We start from the raw sequence: 25,334 nt of genomic DNA on the forward strand, positions 1-25,334 counted from the left end.
CTAGTCAAGTAAGCCATGTTCTGATTAACTCATTAGTCACAGAGTGAATTGCGCATCGCATGAAAATAATTTAAAGTTATTACGTAATGTATATCTTTAATTTATTGTATTTTCATTTACTATTTATAATCATACAAATATATTTCAACACTTCATGTTATAGATAATCGTAATTTGTTTTGATTTTAATGTCAAAAATATGTATGTATATAAACAAATCTCCCATATATATTTAATATGCGTTCACTGAGCTAAGCAATATTGAGAAATGTCACAGTACAAACTTACAATTTTCAAAAAGAAATCTTTTAACTATTTCTAGTGTGCCAGTTTCTTCATGGCTTCAAGACTCACTGGAGTGAGCATGTCGCTGGGGTATTTTAGAGCTATTGATTTTCCACTAGATCAGCTAATTCGTTCTCAAATTATGAGCCAAAGCCTCCACCAATTTCTTGAAGGTAGCTTTTTTTGTTAATAAACATTTTTAAGTATATCAAATATAAATAAGACCTTAAATAAAAAAAAATCACACAAAAAGCTCTTTTATTATTATTCTTTTGCCAATTTATTCTTGGCCAGTCTGATAAAAACATTGTGTCTAATAACCATTCAAAACTAGTATTCAGGTTATTTTTAGATATGACATTATGTCAAAACAGGAATATCGTCATTAAATATTACATTGACATTCAAACTTGGTGATACTTTCAATAATAAAATTATACATAATTGGGCCTCTCCACAAAATAACATAATAGTGTTACAGAGATATTACTAAAAAATGTCTTTGTAATAAGGTTATTCTTATAGTTTTTTTTTATGATAATAAAGGACGAGATGAGGAGAACGTTCAGCTGATAGTAATTGATACGCCTTGCCCTTTAAAAGGCAGTGCCACCCAAAAATTCTGAGTGCCACTACAATTGCGCTCATCAACTTGAGACATTAGATGCTAAATAGGCGCTGTCGTAGTACCTATATCCTCCCACTGGTAAATCAGTGGGAAATCAGTCTTGTACTTTTTAAAAATCAAAACAATATAAAAAAAATCACTTTAATAAGATCGTTAATATATATTGAAACTCTTAAAGAGAAGCAACACATGCAATTATACTAAGAGACATTTCTTGCTAGCTCTTCAATTGCATTGCAAGTTCGAGTAGTGTATGCGATTCTTAAAATTTTCCGGTTATCACAAGCACAACATCAACACAGCAATAATAAATAAATACACGTTAAGACAAGTGTAAGGATCACTGACCTGTATAAATACCACTGGACAGGCTGTTCCATATGTTTAACAGCAAATTTTTTGCGCCTATTTGAAGCGCCACTTGCGAGCGTCCAAAGAACTAATTTTGACGTATAATACAAATGGCTGCGAGTGACGCGTACAATACTCTGAAATATTTTTGCATTTTGAATTAATTTCGCTCGTTTTCCGTGTTATTTATACTTCAGGAATGAACTTAATAAATTACACATTTTTTTGTGTAAATAGTTTTCCTATCGATGTTTGTTTAGCTGAGATCGTCAACATTAGTTTTACTACCACATACTCTCGCTAGATGGCCAACAGCGCCAAAATGGCGAATACCAAACAGACACAAAAGCACTTTGACAGCCGCCAGTCCAGTGGTATATAGTATAGGTCAGTGGTAAGGATACACGTCTTATTATACTTAGTATGGCCATAATTACTGTTACAATTAAAATATACAAAATATTACATTTGAACTTGGAATCTGTCATTTTTATATTATGACTAGCTGACCCGGCAAACGTTGTTTTGCCATATTAAGTATAATTCACGCGATAGTTTTATAAGTAATAAAATATTGCCTATATATATATTGTACATCATTTTGTTCTATTGTCAATAGTTTTTGCAGCGCACGCAAAAATAGGTTTTCGATTTTACACCTTGTGTTACAAAATAGCAATTTTTTTTACGGATCCCTGATTTTGAAAAAAAAAATATAGCCTATAGCCTTCCTCGATAAATGGACTACCCAACACTGAAAGAATCATTCAAATCGGACCAGTAGTACCAGAGATTAGCGCGTTCAAACAAACAAACAAACACTGCAGCTTTATAATATTAGTATAGATTGTTCATTGAGTTTTCTGATTTAGGCGCCAATACATTGCACAATATTTTGCGATATTAAAATGGAGTGGGGTAATAAAGAGAACCGTATCGCTGTGATTGCATTACACAAAGTACGTATGGAGCCTAATGCAATTTTTAGAACTTGGTAGTAAAATTTTTGTGTACCGGGCTATTAATAGGTACAGAGACCTCCTCTGTTTGTGACAGAAAAAATCTGGCCGTCCACGTGTTCTTAAGAATAAAGTGGTCAAAGCAGTAAGGGAAAAAATTCGAAGGAATTCTGTCCGAAAGCAAAAGATTTTGTATCAGGAGATGAAGATAGCACCTAGAAGCATGTCGCGTATTTTAAAAGATGACTTAGGACTTGCAGCCTATAAGAGACGTACTGGTCATTTCTTAACTAATAATTTAAAAAATAGTGTTGTAAAATTGAAAACAACTACTGAAGTGGTACGCAAACGGAGGTAACAGATAAATTTTGTTTACGGATAAAGTTTTTACATTTGAGCAACATTTTAACAAACAAAGTAACCATATTTATGACCCAATTAGTCGATATAGTGCAACGTTGCCCACGTTGCACTCTGTATGTACTATTCGACTTCAGGGATGGTTTGGTGGGGTATTAGCTATGAAGGAGTGACTGAGCCCTACATCGGCATAAGTTTATCAAGATATCATTCTTGAGAAGGCAATGAAGCCTTAACAACACCATGTTCAATAACCAAGAATGGTACTTCCAACAAGACTCGGCGCCGGGTCATAAAGCTCAGTCTACGCAGTCTTGGTTGGAAACGAACGTTTCGGACTTCATCAGAGCTGAGGACAGGTTGTCGTCTAGTCCCGATATTAATCCACTGAATTATGATTTATGATCAGTTATAGAGAGTACGGCTTGCTCTAAATGCTATGATAATTTCTAAATTATACTGTACTAATTGTACTCTAGTACCTAAAATAATCCGTACGATTGGCAGTGAAGAATTTTCCCATGGAAAGAGTGCGTGCTTCTATTGATAACTGGCCTCAACGTTTAAGGACTGTATTGCAGCCAATGGAGACCACTTCGAATAAGTTTTTTATATTTGAAATTGTTTTATATTTATGTATTAAACTAACGCACTGTAAAAGTAATAAATTTTATTTGCAATAGATTTTTTTTTTCCTTTATTTCAATATTTATGGCAAGACTAGGTATTTCTGTATTTTTGTGGTCAAAGGGCAAATACCGACGAATTAATTCTCTACACATTACTTTCGGCAAATAAAGAAAATACATGGAACCCAAAGTAACGTGGTACCTGTAAGTAGCATAATATTAAAGACGAGCCAATTCCCAACTCTCTCAGTCTTGTGTGAAGCTATAGATTCCAAATACACGACCGTTAGAGACAGAGCGAGAAAATATTTAGGTACGTATTGATTACCTTGTGTAGTTCCAGTAACAATGCAGCAGTAATCGTCAAAGAATTTATTTCCTTCTAATTATACCATATTTAATAGAAAACGTTCGTAGAAGTACTGATAGGGCAATCATCACCAATCCAACTCGTCGTTAACATCTATAAAACGTTTTATGAAGTTATTATCTCAGAAAGAGAAATAGATTTCTGAGCCATTTATTACTGAAATGATTTATTGCTTCATGTTGTGATTATAAAACCTGTTTTTCGTATAACCAATTTACTTACTTAACTTCAAATCCAAATTCAAAATCACTTTATTCATGTAGGTCACGGAAAAGACACTTATGAATGTCAAAAAATAAAAATATTTTTTCTTATTGAATTCACCGCTACTTCGCAGGGTTGAGCCAATGAGAAGAAGTAGTAATAAATATAAACTTGCTGAAATAACATGATTACGCTCACGACTAATATCGACACGATAACCTTAGCCTTAATGATCGTTACAAGCTGAGCATGATAGCTCAGTCTCAAATAATACCCACAATGTTAAATACAAATATCACTACATAATATTATTAAACAAAGTACTCCGCCGCGTCTGTCTGTCTGTCTGTTCGCGATAAACTCATAAGCTACTGCACCGATTTTCATTCTGATTCCACATGTAGATAGCGTGGTTCTCGAGGAAGGTTTTAGTATATCATTTGTTAAGTTTTTAATACATATTTGTATACATTAACGATATTTGTTGGAGGTGTCGCTAAGAAAGTAAGCCGCCTGTGAGATTTCAATGAGAACGTTGTCTAAGCCCTTAGAGATATGACTAAATAATGTATGATGGAATTATGTATCTTATAAAGTTCTACAGAAAAGTCCGCGATGGTATATCTGGTCTCTTAAAGATTACATACTATATCCATGTTAATGGTCAAAAAAATTGGCAATAATAAAACGGTAATGTTAAATCTGCTTACACAAAAACTATATTAATCCTTATCATTTTGTTACTACATATGGAAGCTTGTAATTGGCATTTAGAGATATGTTTACTTGACTGATTTATAAATTTTGCTGTAAGCTCCCAGTAAATAAAAAAAAACAACCGACTTCAAAAACACTATTCCGAAACAATAGATATAATATGCACTAAAAAGTATAAAAATAATTGCGTATTTTATACAATCTAATTCTAGTTACGATTATTGTAATTTTTGGTACCTATCGATGTCCTTCCGCCGCAACCCGCTCTCGCCTCTCACCTCCTCACGACTCAAGCACATCTCACCTATCACTATGTATGTAGTTACAAGCCTATCTTGAATGACACCTACTCCTTCCTTCCTTCTGGTTCACCCAGCTGAAAGTTTTGAGGTAAAAAATACCGACGAATTGAGAACCTCCTCCTTTTTTGAAGTCGGTTAATAATAGAATAAAATATTATAAAATCATTCAGAAATACGTTTTCATTTCATTTTACCTCAAACTTTGATTTCCCATTTCTCATGGTTTTAGACTATTATTTTCGAATACCTACATAATTTTTTAATGACAGAACAGCGTCTGTCGGGTCCGCTAGTAATATGAATATGGAAGAGAGTGAAATAGCCTCATTAAGTTACTTTGTCCAAGTTTGACTTAAGTATTAACTCTGTTTATCTGTGTGAGTTTCTTTGTGAGCATCCCTTACCTTACCCCTACTGTACAGGTTTTATCTAATACTAGTGGACCCAACAGACGTTGTCCTGTACACATGTTTTAAATTTGAAAAATCGGTCCAGCCGTTAAGAGCAGTTCACTAACATACACATGAGCAGGAGAATTATATTATATGGACGGAATTGAGAATCTAAACCAATCTCAAATTCACCTAAACAAACAAAAAAGTCATCAAAATCAGTCCAGCCGTTTAGGAGGTAGTTTAATTGTGAATCTAAACCATTTTTGAATCCACCTGAAGACACACACCAATATCAAATTCTCTGGAACACACAAAAATATCATCAAAATCGGTCCAGCCGTTTAGGAGGTAGTTCAATTGTGAATCTAAACCATTCTCGAATCCACCTGAATACACACAGAAAGTTTCATTAGAATCGGTCCAGCCGTCTAGGAAGAGTTCAGTGACATACACACGCACACAAGAATTATATATATAAAGATCAAGATAAAATTCACGTGTCACGGTGTGCGGGACCGAACTCCTCCGAAACGGCTTGACGGATTCTCATGAAATTTAGAGTGCACATTGGGTAGGTCTGAGAATCAGACAACATCTATTTTTCATCCCCCTAAATGTTAAGGGTGGTCCACCCGATTTTTTTTTTAATTTTTTTTTACATTTTTTTAAATTTGTTTGATTATGAGTCAGCATTAAAAAATACATACAACTTCAAATTTTCACCCATCTACGATCAACAGTTACTTTTGTATCGCGATTTTAATATCGTTTATTACGTTTGCTGGGTCAGCTAGTGAAATATAAAAAGTAAAAACCTATGTTAACTATAAAAAGAAACATTATGTATACCCTAATGGCTTACACCGAACAGAGAATAATAATTTATAACTACAGTAGTTGAACATAATGTGGTGTTTGCGGGCTTTTTTTAGATATTATTACGTTCTATAATACTGTAGAACATTTTTTTGTTCTTTCATCAATAGTTTCCGCAGCGCAGACGATTACAGATATTTTATGACTAAATTTTTCAAACCTTTTTACATTATTGAATTTTTATAAGGAATTCCTATTAAAAAAAACCCCTATGTCACTTAGTAAAGATGTAAGCTATCTAAACGTGAAATAATTTTTAAAATCGGTCAAGTAGTTTTTGTGTGAAAACATTACAAACATACATGCAAAAACACAAATGTTTCCTCCTTATAAAATTAGTTTAGATAATTTAAATTTATTTTATTATACTTTAATCCATAACGCTTTACAAATTCATCGTGCATAAAATGTAATGCAAGAAGCAAGCGAAGCTTAAAAGGAAAATTATTTGCAGAATATTATGTAATATCTTACGGCAGCCTTAAAAGCACTTACTTAGTTTTTGATTCATTTTATTTAAATGCAACGTCTGAATTTATAAAGAAGAACCGTGCTGTGAAGAAAATATGTAAAGTCAATGAAATATTAAATAATGTTTTCCTCATTCGAAGAATTCAGTAAAGCAGAAGAGGTAATTTTATCGCCAAAAGATTTGAGTCTGCAACACCAGGAGAATCACATGTTCTTGCTGGCGATTTAGGTGAGTGAGCGGCCTCTTTTGATAGTAGTGGTATTGGCCTACTGGTGACCCACCTAGTGATAATACCGTGCGGGGAAAATTTATGAAGTGAAAACTCCTTTAGCGGCGCTGAGCATTTTTCTTGGGATGGATATAAAAATGTCAAACTCGCGTCAGGCCTCATCGAAACTTTGAAAGATAGCCTTTGAAATTATGGATGGGTATTAAACAATTCATTATTTTAAACGTGTTAATCGTTATTTACGTTTAACCTTCTGGGATTAATTACACAAATTAAATTTGAAAACAAAATTTATGAACGATGCGGCACTCGAACCTATCGCGATGTAAGCCACAACATAGTCGAATAAGACATACAAGATTTATCAACGATACGTCACTCGAACGGTTGCCTCAGTGTAAGGGCGCTCGCACGCTATTTTGTTTTCAAATTTAATTTGTGTTATTTGTTATTTATGTAAGTACAGCGTGGTATAGTAGAACCGAAGTGGTATAGTAGTAGAATAACAGATATGGTACATTTCGGTAGCAACACGTATTGTTTCAGTAGCCATGAGTCACTTCGACGAGAAGCTTTGACTCAAAGTTTGAATGAATTGTGGGTCCCAGGTTCGAATTTCGGTAGGTGCAAGCATTTATATGATGAATATGGATGTTTGTTTCCGAGTCATGGATGTTTAAATGTATTTATGTTTGTTTAAGTAAGTATATTGTATTAAATATATCATTGTCTTGTAACCCATAACACAGGCTAGCTTAACTTGGGGCAAGATAATTTGTGTAAAAAGTGTGTCAATATTATTATATACTTAAAACCAACACACAAAGCAGCAGGAGGTCGTTAACGGGGTGTACTTTAAAACGAATTTTAAACTTGGTTCTTAAACTTTATCCAAATAAGACACAATAAACTCAGAAATTAGTCAACCTTCGAATCATCAAATCAGGTTACCGTGATACAATTAATGCGCCCACGCAGACTGATTTCAAGTAGAGCGTATTCTCCGGCCCCCACGCAGTCCAAACTTGACTTGTCAAAATTTTTGTGGGGATAACTCAATCTAAAAGTGTACTCCTACACTCTGAGAATGTTGTTGAGTTCATAGCACTGACCTCTACTATATACCACTGGACTGGCGGCTGTCAAAGTGCTTTTGTGCCTGTTTGATATTCGCCACTATGGCGCTGTTGGCAATGTAGCGAGAGTCTGCGGTACTAAAACAAGTGATGACAACCTAGTGGAAAACATAGATGGTGGGAAATTTTTTATACTTTAATACGTTGATTCTTGAAGTAGAAATAACACGGAAAACGAACGAAATTAATTAAAAGTGTAAAAATACATCAGAATATTATTTTTTATTTATTTTATGAAAATAAGGGACAAGACGAGCAGGACTTTCAGCTGATGGTAATTGATAAGCCCTGCCCATTACAATGCAGTGCCGTTCAGGATTCTTGAAAAACCCCAAAAATTCTGAATGGCACTAAAAACGCGCTCGACACCTTGAGACATAAGATGTTAACTGGTAAACTTAAAAGGTGACTGCTTCACGGCAGAAATAGGCGCCGTTGTGGTACCAATAATCTAACCGGCATCCTGTGCAAAGGAACCTGCCACTGTTGGTATTGTACGTTCCTTCGCAGCCATTTGTATTATACGTTAAAATTCTCTGGACGATCGCGAGTGGCACTTCAAATAGGCACAAAGCTGTCAAACATATGGAACAGCCTGTCCAGTGGTATTTATACAGGTCAGTGCTTCAATGACATCCGAAATGACATAGTTGCAATTATAATAATACAACAATACCTGTATAGACGAGTGGTTTGCGATCTTACTTACTAAGCTAGAGGTCCCGGGTTCGAATCCCGGTAGGTGCAAGCATTTATATGATGAATATGGATGATTGTTTCCGAGTCATGGATATTTATATGTATCTATGTATGTTTAAGTAAGTATATTGTATTAAATATATCGTTGTCTTGCAACCCATAACACAGGCTATATAAAACTAATTTGGAGCAAGATAATTTGTGTAAAAAGTGTGTCAATATTATTATTATTATTATAATGATACTATTTACAAAATAATTATGATTTCTCTCGTTTATTGAAAGTCACAAGACACAGTCCTTACCTCTACCCTTCATAATAGCATTCTCATCAGTCCTTGATAAGTATCAAGGTATCAAGGTTTCAATGAATCCAACGATATCGTAAATCTGTTTTATACAAACAAACATAATAATTATAATGCTCAGACAGATTTAAATTATTGCACGGTCTTTGGTCCTCAATAAGTGCGGAAATTTTCAAGTTAATCCAGCGTCGTTAAGGGGCCGAAAATCACGTTAAATGATTCAGTTACACACAAACCTACATACACACCAAGATAAGAAAAGCATATTAAAAATAAAGTGGTATCAAGAAGGTAGTTTGCAATTAAAACAATTTGTTATTTTTTTTTTAAGATTACCCTCACTTCTGGGATTAATTACACAAATTAAATTTGAGAACCCACATCTCTACGCTCTTCGTTGTATGCGGTATACCTATTTACAAAGATACAATAAATACTAATTAGGTAGTTAGTTACATTAATAACAAAACAGGTTTGTAACGTATAAAATAAATAAGTTCATTGGTTTACATAAAGTAATGAATGAAATACCTACACCATTTTATTAATTATTGTTATTATGACAGCTGTGAGAGCGTTTGTTTGTTAAGGTCTCGTTCATAGTCATAGCCGGAAGCGGTCTAACAGATAAATTATGAGAAATCCTTCAAACTGTGGTGTTTTCACGTCTTTTTAAAAACATTTAATGATTGTAAGTGTCCCTCGACCTCTCGCCTTCCGTGCGAGTGCTCTTCTAACTGAGCTAACCGTTCGAGTGACGTACCGTCATAAAATCTTGTATGTCTAGTTCGACTCTCAGGTTATGGCTTCATTTAATGTTGTTTACACCTGTAAAGACGAGTCATATTATACTATCTCTTGTGTACTTGCTAAAATTTTAATTATATAATAATGTGTTGTTGGTGTAACTATCTAAATAAATAAATAAGAAAAATCTACATTATTTACTTTACAGTTAAATTTTATTTGTGTAATCCCAGAAGTTTTTCGATTCACTTTAATTTATTTAATTTTTTAATTCTTTAATATCTTTTGGTAGGTTGTTATACAATTTTGCCCCTTCGTACACTATATTTCTTGTTCCATATTTTGTTTCAGGTTTAAGCAAATATTGAGGGCTTGTTTCGTTAGAAATTTTTGAATGTTCATTATTTTTGTGAATGTTATTTGTCTGTGTAAATCCTTAGTTAGCGTGTAGAGCTCAGATAGATTATAAATCTATACGAGGGGTGGCTGATATAAAATCTACTTTGTTAAAGAAAGTTTTGAAAATCGAACTGGCCACTGCAAAATCATGTTCTATATTTATTCCTTTTTCAAAATAATGACGCTTATTTTTTTTCGCTTGCTTTTGTTTTTTTGGCGCGGCTTTGATTTCACCATGTCGAAAGAAAATTGTAAAATGATGAAATTTGAGCATCGAGCAGTGATTAAATTCCTAAGTAAAGAAGGAAATACGCCTACGCAGATCAGAGAGCGCATGTTAAAGGTGTTTGGTGATTCAAGTCCTTCTGAATTCGTCATAAAGTTTTGGTCGAAGCAATTTAAACATGGCCGTGAGAGCCTGGAAGACGACCCACGTAGTGGAAGGCCAATTTCTGCTATTACCGCAGATAATGTTGAAAAGGTGAAGAACCTGATTCTTGCAGATCGGCGAATCAAGCAGTGGGAGATAGCCAGAGATGTGGGCATTAGCAAGGAACGAGTTCATGAAATTATTCACGAACATTTGGGCATGTCCAAGCTGAGCGCGCGTTGGGTCCCTAGAATGTTGACCCCCTTTGACAAACAAAGGCGAGTAGAATGTTGTCAGGCATTTCTAGACCTGGTCAAAGGTAAAGAAGAAGAGACTATCTCTCGAATTGTGACCTGTGATGAAACTTGGATTCGCCAGTGGGATCCGGAAAGCAAACAAGAGTCAATGCAATGGAAATTTAAAGGAGAAAAGCCGCCAAGGAAGTTCAAGGTTCGGCCGTCGGCTGGAAAACTAATGGCCACCGTATTTTGGGATGTCGAAGGGATTTTGATGATAGATTATTTGCCTAAAAATACAACAATGAATGCTGAATATTATGCAAACTTGCTTGACCAGCTTCGTGAACAAATCAAAGAAAAGCGGAGAAGCAAACTCAGCAAAGGTGTTCTGATTATACAAGACAATGCTCCTGTACACACAGCCTTAACGGCGAGGTCAACCCTGAGCAAAAACGGCTTCACAGAAATTAACCATCCACCTTATAGTCCAGATCTGGCTCCCTGTGACTATTTCTTATTCAAAGATTTAAAGAAAAAATTGAGGGGTCGCAGATTTTCGACGGACGAAGAAATGAAGGAGGCTGTGACTGACCATTTTGACGAGCAAAATAAAAATTACTATTATAACGGCATGATGTCACGTATTTGCAAATGTCATAAGTGTATTTCACTTGCAGGAGACTATATAGAAAAATAAATTTTCTTTTCTTTCATAGTTAGGTAGATTACTTATCAGCCTCCCCTCGTATATATAAAAATGAATTGCTGTTCGCTAGTCTCGCTAAAACTCGAGAAAGGCTGGACCGATTTGGCTAATTTTGGTCTTGAATTATTTGTGGAAGTCCAGAGAAGGTTTAAGAGGTGAATAAATAGGAAAATGCAGCTAAATTAAATAAAAACAACAAATTTGTTTTTCCTTTGATGTGTCCATACTTAATTTCTATGAGAGAATTTATTGACGCACGGTTTGACAGTTCTGCTGTGAAACAATTTCATTACGACAGCAGGGTGCATATTTTACGAAGTAATTTTTGATGTTATAATATATTATTGACAAATTCATTTAAAAACAATATTTTATTTATTATATACAGAACAACGTCTGTCGGGTCAGCGAGTTATTGATATAAAAGTCATGGTAATTTTTACTCAGCAATGAATGTGCATAGAGTGATGAAGCACACAAGTTATAAAAATACTTGGTCAGGCGAAAAAAGAGTTATATTATGTAGTTGATAAATAATAACTCTATTTCCATGTTGTCCCTACTTATATTACAAATGTGAATGTAAGTTTGTTTGTTACGCTTTCACGCCTAAACCACTGAACCGATTTTCATCAAATTTAGTACAGAGATATACAAGAGCTTGGGATACATAGGCTACCTTTTATCGCGAATAAAAGGCTTGGCAGGGTTGAAATAGGTGGTGGAAATTTGTGTGAAAATTCGTCACTATCGAAGATAACACCATGAAAATTTATATGTAGGCATTTGATAAGAAATAAATAACTATTTTGTTCTAGCGTTTTTAAAATTAAGACCTGTGTGGGGAGGAAAAATGGGAGATGAAAGTTCAATAGTTGGTAGCTTATAAAATATATGTTTTATTTCTGTGGTTTGATGTGTATTATTTGCATAATGAGTATATTAAAAAATGAAAATTGCTGCCGAAAGTAACTATTGCACGACACGAAGCCGCGGGTTGATACAAGTATTATTATAATTTAGAATTTTTATTATTTATTATTTTAATTATCATAATAATTGTTTTGAAATTTACTTTATTTAAATATTTTTGTTTTAATTATGATGTAACAATACAGCTATTAATATTATTACATAATAATTAAAACAAAGTTTGTACGTATAATGATATTAAAACAACGATTCTGAATATGCTTTCCGATTTTTCTTGACTTAGATAATTTATACGTCTAGATAGAGTCTCTTGCTGTTAGAAAACCGATAAAAACAGGCCAGGAATATTAGTTTAGTGTGCGTGACAAGCTCCGTCTTACACTCGAGATTTGTAACACTTTGTGTTACTGTGCGTGAATTGTTTAAAATAGTTTAGTTCTATACTCAATTATTTTCAACGTTTTCACAGCTGTCATAAGTCTATCTAGATGTATAAATGATCTTAGCTTCTCGATATAAGCATTTTTTCGTATCTATGGTCGTGTAAACAAATTAATTGGCAATTCAAAAGTGTTTTAATAAACCTATTTGAATAAATAATATTTGTCTTTAATATCGAATTTTTGTGAGTACCAAACAATGGAATGTTGTGTTTATATAAGTATCAACTTGTATCTACTCTGTGGTTATGTGATGGACAGATCGTTCATAGTTAGATAGCCCATAAGTCTTCTTTAGTGCCCTGCTGAAAAGTCATACTATTACTTTTTACGTAAATAGCATTCCTACTCCGTTGTATTACTCTTTTCGATTCGAATAGCAGCCTAGCAAAACTCTCAAAGAAAAAAGCGATTCACTCGATTGTATGAAACGTGCAGTCATTCATAGATAGACATAAGACGGCTATAATCATGTAATAAACGGAGATAACCGAAATCCACTACGTTTTAAGCAACTTTTCGCTTTCAAAACCAGCCGTATTATACTTTGTCGCCTATCGCCATACTGTAATTACTACTATTTCAAACTTATGTCAAATCACTGCACGTTTCATACTAAACTTAATTTCAATTTTTACTTTGGCAGTACCGCCTCTTTTTATCTTTTACTTACATCATCTTTCTTGGGTATTTTTTATGTTATCTCGTGACTGTATGATGTATATTTGAATAAATAAAAAAAGTCTTGAACATTTTAGATCATATCGAAACTGATGATATTTTTTTATATCTAACTAGCTGATACCCGCGACTTCGTCCGCGTACACTCATTAATAAGCTCGTAGAACTTGTAAAAATATGTATTCCTTATGACAAAACTTAAGATTCATCGTTCATAAGAAATTTGATTTCAAATTTTATTTGAGCTAGAATTCAGTTTATATTTTACCTCCCGAGAAAGTTGGAAAGATATAAAAATTCTCATTAGTTATTCATTTATACAAACTATTCTTTGAATTTAAATTTAAATTGTAATTTTAATTTCAATTTGATTTCTCAACGACTGGGACCCATCAAATAAAAAGACGAAATTGTTGTTTTTTATTTAATTGCTAGCATTTTCATATTTATTCACATTTTAAACCTTCTCTTGACTTCCACAAATAATTTAAGATCAAAATCGTTCCAACCGTTCTTGAGTTTTAGCGAGACTAACGAACATCAATTCATTTTTATATATATAGATGAAACTAATTACATTAGGTCAAAGTTGACATTGTCCTTTCAGTCAAAATGACATCATACTAATAATAATATCATAATTTTCTGGTCTCCGCTGCGCTCCAACCAGATACGGCAGTCGTAGTCGCAAAGTGCGGCAACTAATACTACGCCCAATTGGGCGTACTCGAGCCAGAGTCGAACAATGTGTGACGTGACACATGTTCTGTTAATGTTTGCTAATTATTGAAACTAAAATAGTAAAACTTATAAAGTAAGTAGTAAAACTTTGTAAAAATAATACTACAAGGAATAAGAAATAAAAATAATATTGACACACTTTTTACAGAAATTATCTTGCCCCAAGTTAAGCATATATAGCCTGTGTGTGTTATGGGTTAAAAGACAACGATATATTTAATACAATATACTTACTTAAACATACATAAATTCATATTAACATACATTAATACGTTTAAACATCCATGACTCGGAAACAAACATCCAAATTCATCATATAAATGTTTGCACCTACCGGGATTCAAACCCGGGACCGCTAGCTTAGTAGGTAGGCTAACCACTCGGCTATACAGGTCGTCAGAAAGAAAGACACTGAGATCACATATTATCAGTAAGTATTTTGTATTTTATTAATTTCAATGTAAATAACACGAAGCGCACCTATTTTACAAAATTTTAAAGATGCCACGCATACAAGCATCTAATAGTTGCCGTAATAAAAAAGCTATTGTTCGTAGATAGTGCGGTATCTAGTTGGAGCGCAGGGGAGACCAATCCTTAATCAAAAAATTTATGCTTTCCCGATACATTTATACACCTTGTTAGGTAGATTTATTTTTAAGCTTCTTTGCTTCTTTAAAGCGTTTAAATTCTTCATCGTCTTTATGAATAAATGCTTATTCAAATAAAAATCTTATTTGCAAAGGAATTCCTATAGTTCACAGCCGGATCACCTTGAAGATGTCTTGATGTAAACACAATTCCCAACATGTCTTTTTGTTCATAGTACCTATATTAGCAAGTTTATAACACGGTCTGCGTAGGTTGAGTAGCCTTGACTTATACTAGTGTAGTTTGTATAAATTTATTATTCTTATAAGTAAAACGCATAATTATGTTACACTATTTGATAGTTCAACAATATTTTATTGCCGAGCTTAGTGCCTATTTCTTTTCTCTCATATATACAGAGTGGCCGAGAAGTTGACGTCCAAAGCTAAAATTTGAAAGTAGTGGGGGTGATTCGGATACTCATGGTGATGAGTTTTTTAGGAGATAATATTTTTTTTCCTTTTTATCCGCTTTTTTTCACCTCATTGTGGTTTAGGACTTTTTTCTAATTTATTTTTTAACACTTTTAGTTAATTTTACTGTTGATAATTATTAACTATAGTTGCAATAACCACATAAGAAACTTTGAATAGTTTAGACAATGCGGAACTAATTTAGAATTGAGTCGTAAGTTCAAGATAACTGCTCCAGCTAAATTCATGAAAATTTTATTTAAATATTACAAATTTAAAAAATTACAAGTTAAAACATTACAAATTGTTGCCTGGAATAGGTACTATATAGTGATAAGGGCACAATTTGCACCATATGATGTTATTATGTATGTTAATAGTTAAGTTATATTCTGTTATTTTGGTGGCAAAAAAGTGTAACAAATAAAAAAAATTTGAAAGGCGAAAACAAACCATCTATATCTACATACAAAAGTATTAAAGAGTAAACTTAATATGTAAATAATGAAAGCTATTATTTCAAGAACACTGAGCGGCACTGCATTAAAAGGCATAAAAGGCATTTATTTTCTCAAAATGGATTCCTTTAGAATTCTTTTTGATGTCATTTCTTATAACTACTAGATACTACTACCGCTTCGGAAACAAATGGCGCTCTGAGAGAGAAGAAGCGGCGCAAGAAACTCTCCCAGCGTTATTTTTTTGCGCTCTTTTCAATAAAAATATACAATGTTGTACAGTCATTTATATCGCTATAAAATAATCACAATCTAGTCCCAGGCTGTCCGATCATTTAGATATTCAGCAGTGGAGTAATAGGATTTAAGACAGAGCCATTTTTTTATAAAACATTTAAATTTATTAATAGATAATGCCTGAAGTGTATACATTTACCCTTAAAGCTATTATGTATCTTATGAAGCCTACTAGAATTAGTTACAAGTAATCCCTTATTTCTAGTGTTATAATAATGAAAATCACTAATAAGAGCAAAAAGGTGAAGATTTTTGTGAACATATATTAAATTTTCATAAATGTACTAACAATGAACAGTCATAATATTAATTATGTCTTTAAATTTTTCTTTGAGAGACATTGTAATGGGTACGGAGTATCAATTACCATCAGAACGTCCTACTCATAGCAAATCATCAAGAGGAATCCTACACATACATGCGAAAAAAAATCAAAGGTTGTGTGTGAGCCAAATGGCAGTGAGCCAATGTGGTCATATGAGCCCTCATTCCTTAAAGCTTTATCAACTTTGATAAGTGCAAGTGCATGTGATTAATGCAGGTGCAGTCGTGTTGACCGCCATTGGTTATCGCGAGTAATTACAAATCACTTATTCAGTACAATGAAGTGATATGAAACATGTCCTATTTTTTTGCGAAACCATCCCACGAGCCTTTGTACCCCCGCCACAGCGTACCTACTACAAAACACGTTTGGATGAAGGTATAATAATTATTAAATGACTCTTTAGGGACTACTCGCACTAATTCAACTCTTTTCAGCTTTTGTCCATAGAAAACAACAATTTTGTATGGAGACGCGTCGATTCAGCTTTCCGCGTCCATTCTGCCGCAGCAAACCAGCTTAAATTGAGGATAAATGTGATTTTATTATGCGAATGCTATAAAGAGCGTTCGGTGCTGTTCCGCCGCGTACAGCGCTGTTCGCCGTCGAATGCGGCGGAACAACTCTTTACAGGGATGGTTCGCGACTCCTTGTCGACAAGTTGCAACCTGTATTGTTCCTGCATTGATTTGACATAATCATTATGCACGCAAAGATTAAAGATATATTATTATACTCTTTGGATTAAAGAGTGCAGACGTGATTTAAAGTTCCGTACGCGGCTGATAGAAGCAGAGCTGTATAAGTGTGACCAAAATTGTTCAGCGAAACGCAAATGGAGCTGAATAAGTGCGCGTAGTCCCTTAGCCATCTTGAGAGCAAAGTACATTGCAAGCCTAATAGCCCAAACACATGGTCGGATTTGGTCCGGCCGATGAATCAGACGCGGTCCGGTAGCAAATTATATTCGATGGTATGTCGCATTGTCTATCACACAAAATTATTATTGATGACTTTTGGACAGTACTGAGTAAGACGTCCGATAGTCCAGCCGAACCAATTCCGACCATCGGTTTAGGCTATTAATAGGAAATATTACTGAGCTGTTTCCCATACAAAACAAGAAGAAAAGAGTGCGTGGATCTCTTGGTTTTAAGCCCTGGATCAAAATTATTTATTAACTATCAATATCATCTGAGTCTCATTGTTTTACATTTTTTTTTTGTTTTTTTCGTTTTTGTGGGTGCTAAGTGATACAAAAAGTACGTAAAGTAAGTAAGAAACGGTTTAATGATGTAGACCCAAGCATAAGCCAATCCGACAACAATAAAAGAAAAAACCATTTACAAAAAACAACCGACTTCAAAAAAACTATTCCAAAACAATATAGTATGCACTAAAAAGTAAAAAAATAATTGCGTATTCTTCTACAACTTAAAAATCAATTTAATGTAGTTACTATTATTGTTATTTTTCAAATCGATGTCCACTCACCGCGGCCCCGCTCTCGCCTCTCGCCTTGTCACGTTACGCGTGCGACACAAGCACATCTCACCTACAACTATGTAAATAGTAACATAGGTAGTCTACCTTGGCTGACATCAACTCATTAATTCGATTCTATAATTGCTGTTCATAATTTGTTTTTGTAAGTATATCTTTTGTTTAATTATGTAAATTTTCTACACTTCTATTTTATTTTATTCAAATACCCCACAGAAATAAATGATATATTTGACGCGTTTATAACTAAATCATGGACATTAACATCTTATCAGTACCTATACTTTATTATTAAAACAATTAACTCGTAACTGCCTTTGTAATATTTAATAACAGTCTAAAAGTAATATTTATTTTATGATAGCTATTACACAAAATGTCTGTTGAAGCTATTAGAGCCTTTATATCCGTGTTATTGGCGAGATTTTGGAAGATATTTTAAGGTCCATAAAATAACAGTGAATTCCTTTTTATGCCGAGGAAATAAGTGATCAACTTAACTCTTTTAGGTGGGATGTATTAACGTAACGCTAAGCCGTTCACAGAGCAACGGATCTCCGACAATTAGTAATTTATTATTTATTCGATTATTTTTAAGTACCTATAACATCGAGTGACATAGAACAAGTTTATTATAATACATATATATATTTTTATGTAGAGATTAATAAGCTTATATTATGAAAGGAGGTGTTAGGAAGTATCGCCCAAGTCGTATAATCTACAATCAGGGATATATATTGAAAAAGCGCCAGTTTTAGACGAAAGCATATATGTCAAGAAGAATGAATAGTAAATACTGCCACGTCTTAGATCGGAATATGACATAAAAAAGTGGCAGCTGCAATCTGGTCGAGAAAAGCAAGAGACCGCTCACTATGGAAAAGTTTGAGTGAGGTTAATGCCGAAAGGCAAGACATCCAATAATTACCGGTGTAAATAGTAATTACAAATGAAAATAAAAATAATATATATAGAATTTAATTATAGCTTACATTACAATGATTACTTAGGTAAGGAATCATTGTACATAATTAAGGATTGTAAATAAAGGCTTTTATTATTATTATTAATATATTGCCGGTGGCTCGTAGGAAGAAAAAGACGTGTGGCACTCGGGGACTGCCGCGGTAAAGCTATTGTATAGCATTTTGTATCAACTTATGCAATTATAATTATTTATTTTTTTTTTTTTGATAAAATTAATCTAAAAAAAAACAAACGGGAAGTGAGTAAAATGTAGCATGCAAGATTTGATTACAAACAGACAACGGGACAGGTGAAACTAAATAAAAATGATTGTGATAATAATAAAAATTAAAAAAAAGTGATAAAAAAATAAAGAAATTAAAAAAATCAAGATGTACACCAGGCTCGAACCTGGGACCTTCTGCACAAAAAGCATACGTGATAACCGCTGTTCCACAGCAATCTAGTAAGTAAGTGTAAGGTTATTTTCGTTACGGAATTTCTGGATTCCGTCTCCACGCTCAAGGCCCGCGACAGAAGCTATGCAATAGCTTAAAAAGTATTGATACATTTTTATAGATAATTTTATGATCTACAATTATTGGAGTACTTTTATGATTAATCTTACCGTGTAGCTAAAAAACGCAAAAAACTCATTTTTTTACCTTTGACCTTGAGTAAAAATGTTTCCATAATTTTTAATAATGATTTTTATCTTATTCTATAAAAAAATACCCCATTGCAGCGTATTGGTCAAATCGACCTCTCCTATTCCTGCAATACCGAAAACCCAACCAGCGTTCCATGCACGAATACTAGTTTTTAGTAACTGTCTAGTTTTAGTACTTAACCTATTTATAGTATTTTTATAAAACGTTAGATTGTTTCTTTAGCACGCAGTAGTAACGTGTAATATCGACCTCTAGACTTCGCCGAAGGAAATTCTTCACATATTTTGCCGATGATTTTGTGGTTAGTGTACCGATCTGTTGCAACTTACCCAGTGTAGAATATAATTGATAAAAATATTGTTTGTTAATTTATATATGTATTTATTTATTTATATTTATAGCGTTTGTTCAATTATTGTTTATTTAGCATAAAAAACACAGTTAAAAAATAAATATACAAAAATTATGGCATGTAATATCAGCTCGAAAATTACATAAAAACATGCGATTCAATACCTAAAAAAAGTTTTGTTGTTGAATATTAATATAATTATATTAATTATAAAAATTGCCTATTATTGTCATCGAACTTATTTCGTCAAGTGACACAAATTGATTCGATTTGTCAATTTTGCACAGAGAAAATAATTTTGGAAGAGTCGTCGATTCTATATCCTGCTAGATTCAGTTCTGTAAAGCATTGAGCAATGGCAATTTGATTACCTCAGTATAACAATACGTATTAGTATGAGTGAGTGATTGTCACAATGAGTTTATTGCCACTTCTTCTTCATATTAAAGCTCAACCCTCTAAGGCGATATAAAAAAGAAAGTCATTTCCTTGACCTGCATGAATAAAGTGATTGATTACCCTAAAGGATTGAGCTTTTCCACTGTTAGTAAAAATATAATATTAATAATTATAAATAATATCTAATAATATTATTAATAATATTTTCTTAATATATGTACATAAATTACGTGTCACGTCGTTTGTCCGCGATGGACTCCTAAACTTATGAACGGATAATGGGGATTAGGTACTTCATCGAGTGCAGTTTAGTCCAACTTGAGAGATAGGTTAATTTTTATTTCGATTTGAGACCCATATTTATTTTTAATTCCAATATTTCTTTTGTATGAACATATTTTCTATGAGAGAATTTATTGACGCACGGTTTGACACTTCTGTTGTGAAACAATTTCATTATAACAACAGGAAGCATATTTTACGAAATAATTCGTGATGCTATGAAATATTATTGACAAATTCATAAAAATCAGTATTTTATTTATTATGTACAGAACAACGTCTGTCGGCTCAGCTAGTTGTTATATATATTATAGTTTCTTGCTACTTCTTCTCATTAGCTCAACCCTTTACGAAGTAGGGTAGATTCAATAAGAAAAAATATTTTTTGACTTTCATAATTAGTGTCATTTCCGTGACCTACACGAATAAATTGATTTTGATATGATTGATTTTATTAACATATTTAAAATTAATTTTACCAGAAAGTAAAATGTATATTATATTGTACAATTTGAATTTGATACACTTGTAGGATTTCGTCTGTATTTACTTTGATTTGATTTGATTTAATTTAATGGAAAACCTTTTGAAGATGTATTACAGGCCTTTCATGTGAAAGTAGCTCGAAAGTCTCCAATTGGTATCGATTCAGAAATACTACAGTTCACAAATTTCATGAAGCAGAAAGTGTGTGAAAAAAAAAATAATTATTTTTATCTTATTCTATAAAAAAATACCCCATTGCAGCGTATTGGTCAAATCGACCTCTCCTATTCCTGCAATACCGAAAACCCAACCAGCGTTCCATGCACGAATACTAGTTTTTAGTAACTGTCTAGTTTTAGTACTTAACCTATTTATAGTATTTTTATAAAACGTTAGATTGTTTCTTTAGCACGCAGTAGTAACGAGTAATATCGACCTCTAGACTTCGCCGAAGGAAATTCTTCACATATTTTGCCGATGATTTTGTGGTTAGTGTACCGATCTGTTGCAACTTACCCAGTGTAGAATATAATTGATAAAAATATTGTTTGTTAATTATATATGTATTTATTTATTTATATTTATAGCGTTTGTTCAATTATTGTTTATTTAGCATAAAAAACACAGTTTAAAAATAAATATACAAAAATTATGGCATGTAATATCAGCTTGAGAGATAGGTTAGTTTTTATTTCGATTTGAGACCCATATTTATTTTTAATTCCAATATTTCTTTTGTATGAACATATTTTCTATGAGAGAATTTATTGACGCACGGTTTGACACTTCTGTTGTGAAACAATTTCATTATAACAACAGGAAGCATATTTTACGAAATAATTCGTGATGCTATGAAATATTATTGACAAATTCATAAAAATCAGTATTTTATTTATTATGTACAGAACAACGTCTGTCGGCTCAGCTAGTTGTTATATATATTATAGTTTCTTGCTACTTCTTCTCATTAGCTCAACCCTTTACGAAGTAGGGTAGATTCAATAAGAAAAAATATTTTTTGACTTTCATAATTAGTGTCATTTCCGTGACCTACACGAATAAAGTGATTTTGATATGATTGATTTTATTAACATATTTAAAATTAATATTACCAGAAAGTAAAATGTATATTTTATTGTACAATTTGAATTTGATACACTTGTAGGATTTCGTCTGTATTTACTTTGATTTGATTTGATTTAATTTAATGGAAAACCTTTTGAAGATGTATTACAGGCCTTTCATGTGAAAGTAGCTCGAAAGTCTCCAATTGGTATCGATTCAGAAATACTACAGTTCACAAATTTCATGAAGCAGAAAGTGTGAAAAATCAAATTTAGAGGTCGAAACGGACACTTAATTCTTCAGCAAGAAGATAGGATATAAATTGATAGCATTATTATGTATAATAATAGTGGTACCTACAATAATCTACCTCTTTTAATTGATGGGTGAAAATAGTAACGAAACTACAAAATTTATATTATTAGTTGGTAAGAGATGTTATGTATTGAAAACATCATCACTGTTTATCGGTTTAAGTTAAATCCCACTACCCACCTTCCTTCTCAACTAAAAGAAATCGAATGGTACTGTAAAAATAATAGTTCTCATATTAAGTATCAGAGATTATAAAGTCATTTCACATACTCAAACCGTTACATAACTACTCTTTTTCGAACAAGAATTACGACACATCAAAGTGCTGTGGAATGCTGAGACCATGTTCGACTTCTTACTGCATTAGATAACATCGCAAATATATTCTTTCATTCCTGTTATCCTAGTACTCCGTGATAGACACCGTCACATAATAGAATACTGTTTGTATACGTACATCACACTCATACACTATATGTGAGAACGAGATGCAATATTGTTTGCGCATCCTACTAGCCATATCAAACATGCCTGGGAACTTTGCAACTATCTCTTACTATCCTTAGCGATTCGTGTTAGTACAGTTGAAATAGATATAGGGAGCATAGAGGTTATTCTATACCACATACGCTCACCTTCACACATCTGGACGTACGTGTCCCACATTGATATGACGTGGAAGCTAGGCTAGACCTGTTACCGCGTTCTTATATCCTAGTGAATTCTAAGAACATCTAATGCTCTGAGGAATTTCTAATACCAGCTAAGAGTTGTGGGACATTTCTTAGGAGGGTCTGCTTTCTCTCTGATCGTTGACATGTTTCTATTTTCTGAGGACTATTGAATAGCGTGTGTGACTAAAAATTACTATTTTCTTATAATAAAGATAAGTACTTAGACGCTATTGTTAATTGAGTATGTAAAATGTTATTTAAGAAAATTATTCTTTATTTAAATATTCTTAGATTTTTTTTACATATTTACATAAAATAAAGAAATATATTTATGAATGTGATGTTTATATTAAAGCAGGTGGAATAAAAATGTATTTTAATAATAATTTCTCTACCAATCACTGTATACAAAATAATAATATAGTAATAATAATTATATAAGCATAAATTGTATTTCTGTTTTATTTATGTTCAAGTAGCTGGTATTTGAAACATAAGATCATGAACCAATAACAATGTGGTCTGATGAAATGGTGTGTGTGTGTTTTCTAAAATATTTATTGTCCGACAATTTTGTGTTTTTAGTCGCTTTAACCCTTCACACTACAATCTACAGTACTAGGGTCGCATGATAGCAAAGAGTACTCACCAAATGCTAGGCATCACGCTTCGATCCAAGCAACCAGTGACTTTGTTTGTATCAAGTTATTGGCCGATAATTTTTTGTTTTTATTGGCTTTAACCCTTCACACCACAATCTACAGTACTAGGGTGGCATGGTAGTAAAGAGTACTCACCAAACGCTAGGCATCCCGCTATGATCCAAGCTACCAGCATTGTATGAAGTTATTGGCCGGGTTCGAGTAGCGCTGCTAGACGCTGTTTGCGTCGCTTCATTTGTTTTAGCTCACGTGACCACATCACTTCACTAACACATTTATGAATGTGTACGTTACTTATTAATGATTCACTACACTATTGAGATTCAAATCTGAAACAATATTAAAATTTACGATTAATTTACAGTTATTTTTAAGAACTACGATTCATTCCGTTGATCTCCTAATACCTTAGACTATAGTCTAGATAGACTATGACAGCTGTGAAACCGTCGAAAAAAATTTACTTTAGAATTAAACTCTATTTTGAGCAATTCACGCACACTAACACAAAGTGTTATACAAATCGCGAGTTTAAGACGTAGCTTGTCACACACACTAAACTAATATTCCTGGCCATTTTGGCCTGTTTTTTCGGTTGTCTAACAGCAGCAGACTCAATCTAGACGTATAAGTTATTTGACGTTATTTTTTCACCTAATTTTTATTATTATTTGTATTGTTTAAAGTGAAACTTTCATTACATTAATATTTATCCATATAATATTCAATTATTATAGTGATCCGAAAGGTTTTTGATTCATTATTCGAATTCATACTCAAAGTTGAAATAGTTTATCGAAATACATAATTACAACTGTATAGTTTATACATGAATATAATTAATTATGTGAGGTCATTGTCTTAGACCGAATGTGAAGATAAGATTGCGCAACAATATAGAACAATACATAAATAGAGTCAGTCAACTTCATAAAGTGGTAGACATTGTTTCTAAGAGTTCAGTAGGTTTCTGGTAGTTCCATTGACTAGATTGCATCGCAATGGTGAAAGTAGGGACTTACCGCAAAACACAGTAACGTTTCCTTGTTGTAAGAAATTCTATAACATTGCTCTATCGGGCAAGCGCTTTTATTAATAACAAAAGACGAGCCGTTAAGTTGTTGCTGCCTATGAGTCCCTGGTAGCCAAGATTGTAACACGAGTGCCCTTTTAGGCTAGACGTGAGACTTAAATGTTGTTGGTTAGACAGGTACTTTCTATAACATTTCTCTACAGTCATACGTGGTCATAATAGGCAAGTAGGTCGAAATTCGCTTAAACATACATTGCCTAAGTACTCATTTTATTACACTGATAGTTCACCAATTGTCATACGATTACGTGAAAATCTTGCTGTGCAAATATAAGTCATTATGATTTTAAAAGTAACTAATACTACGCCCAAGTTGGCGTACTCGAGCCAGTCTTGAACAAGTGTGTGACGTGCCTCATGTTCTGTTAAACTTTTCTAATAATTGAAACTAACATGCCAGGTAGCGAAGAAAAACTTTATAAAAATAATACGACAAGAAATAAGAAAGACACTGGGATCACATACCATCAGTAAGTATTTTGTATTTTATTAATTTCATTGTAAATAACACGAAACGCACCTATGTTACAAAATTTAAAAGAT

General features: G+C 33.0%; 1 protein-coding gene across 4 annotated transcripts in view; it reads right to left on the reverse strand.

Annotated features, from left to right (window-relative positions):
• Positions 1-25,334, reverse strand: part of LOC126967122 (tyrosine kinase receptor Cad96Ca) — a 91,763-nt gene that overhangs the window by 37,655 nt on the left and 28,774 nt on the right. For all 4 annotated transcript variants that reach the window (XM_050811542.1, XM_050811538.1, XM_050811540.1 and 1 more), the window contains exon 2: positions 23,834-24,027. In XM_050811542.1, coding sequence (XP_050667499.1) covers positions 23,834-23,873 — 40 coding nt within the window. In that variant the 5' untranslated portion in view covers positions 23,874-24,027. The remainder of the gene's footprint in view (positions 1-23,833; positions 24,028-25,334) is intronic.

The sequence above is a fragment of the Leptidea sinapis genome, chromosome 12 (genome assembly GCF_905404315.1).
Source record: "Leptidea sinapis chromosome 12, ilLepSina1.1, whole genome shotgun sequence".
NCBI classification, from domain to species: Eukaryota; Metazoa; Arthropoda; class Insecta; order Lepidoptera; family Pieridae; genus Leptidea; species Leptidea sinapis.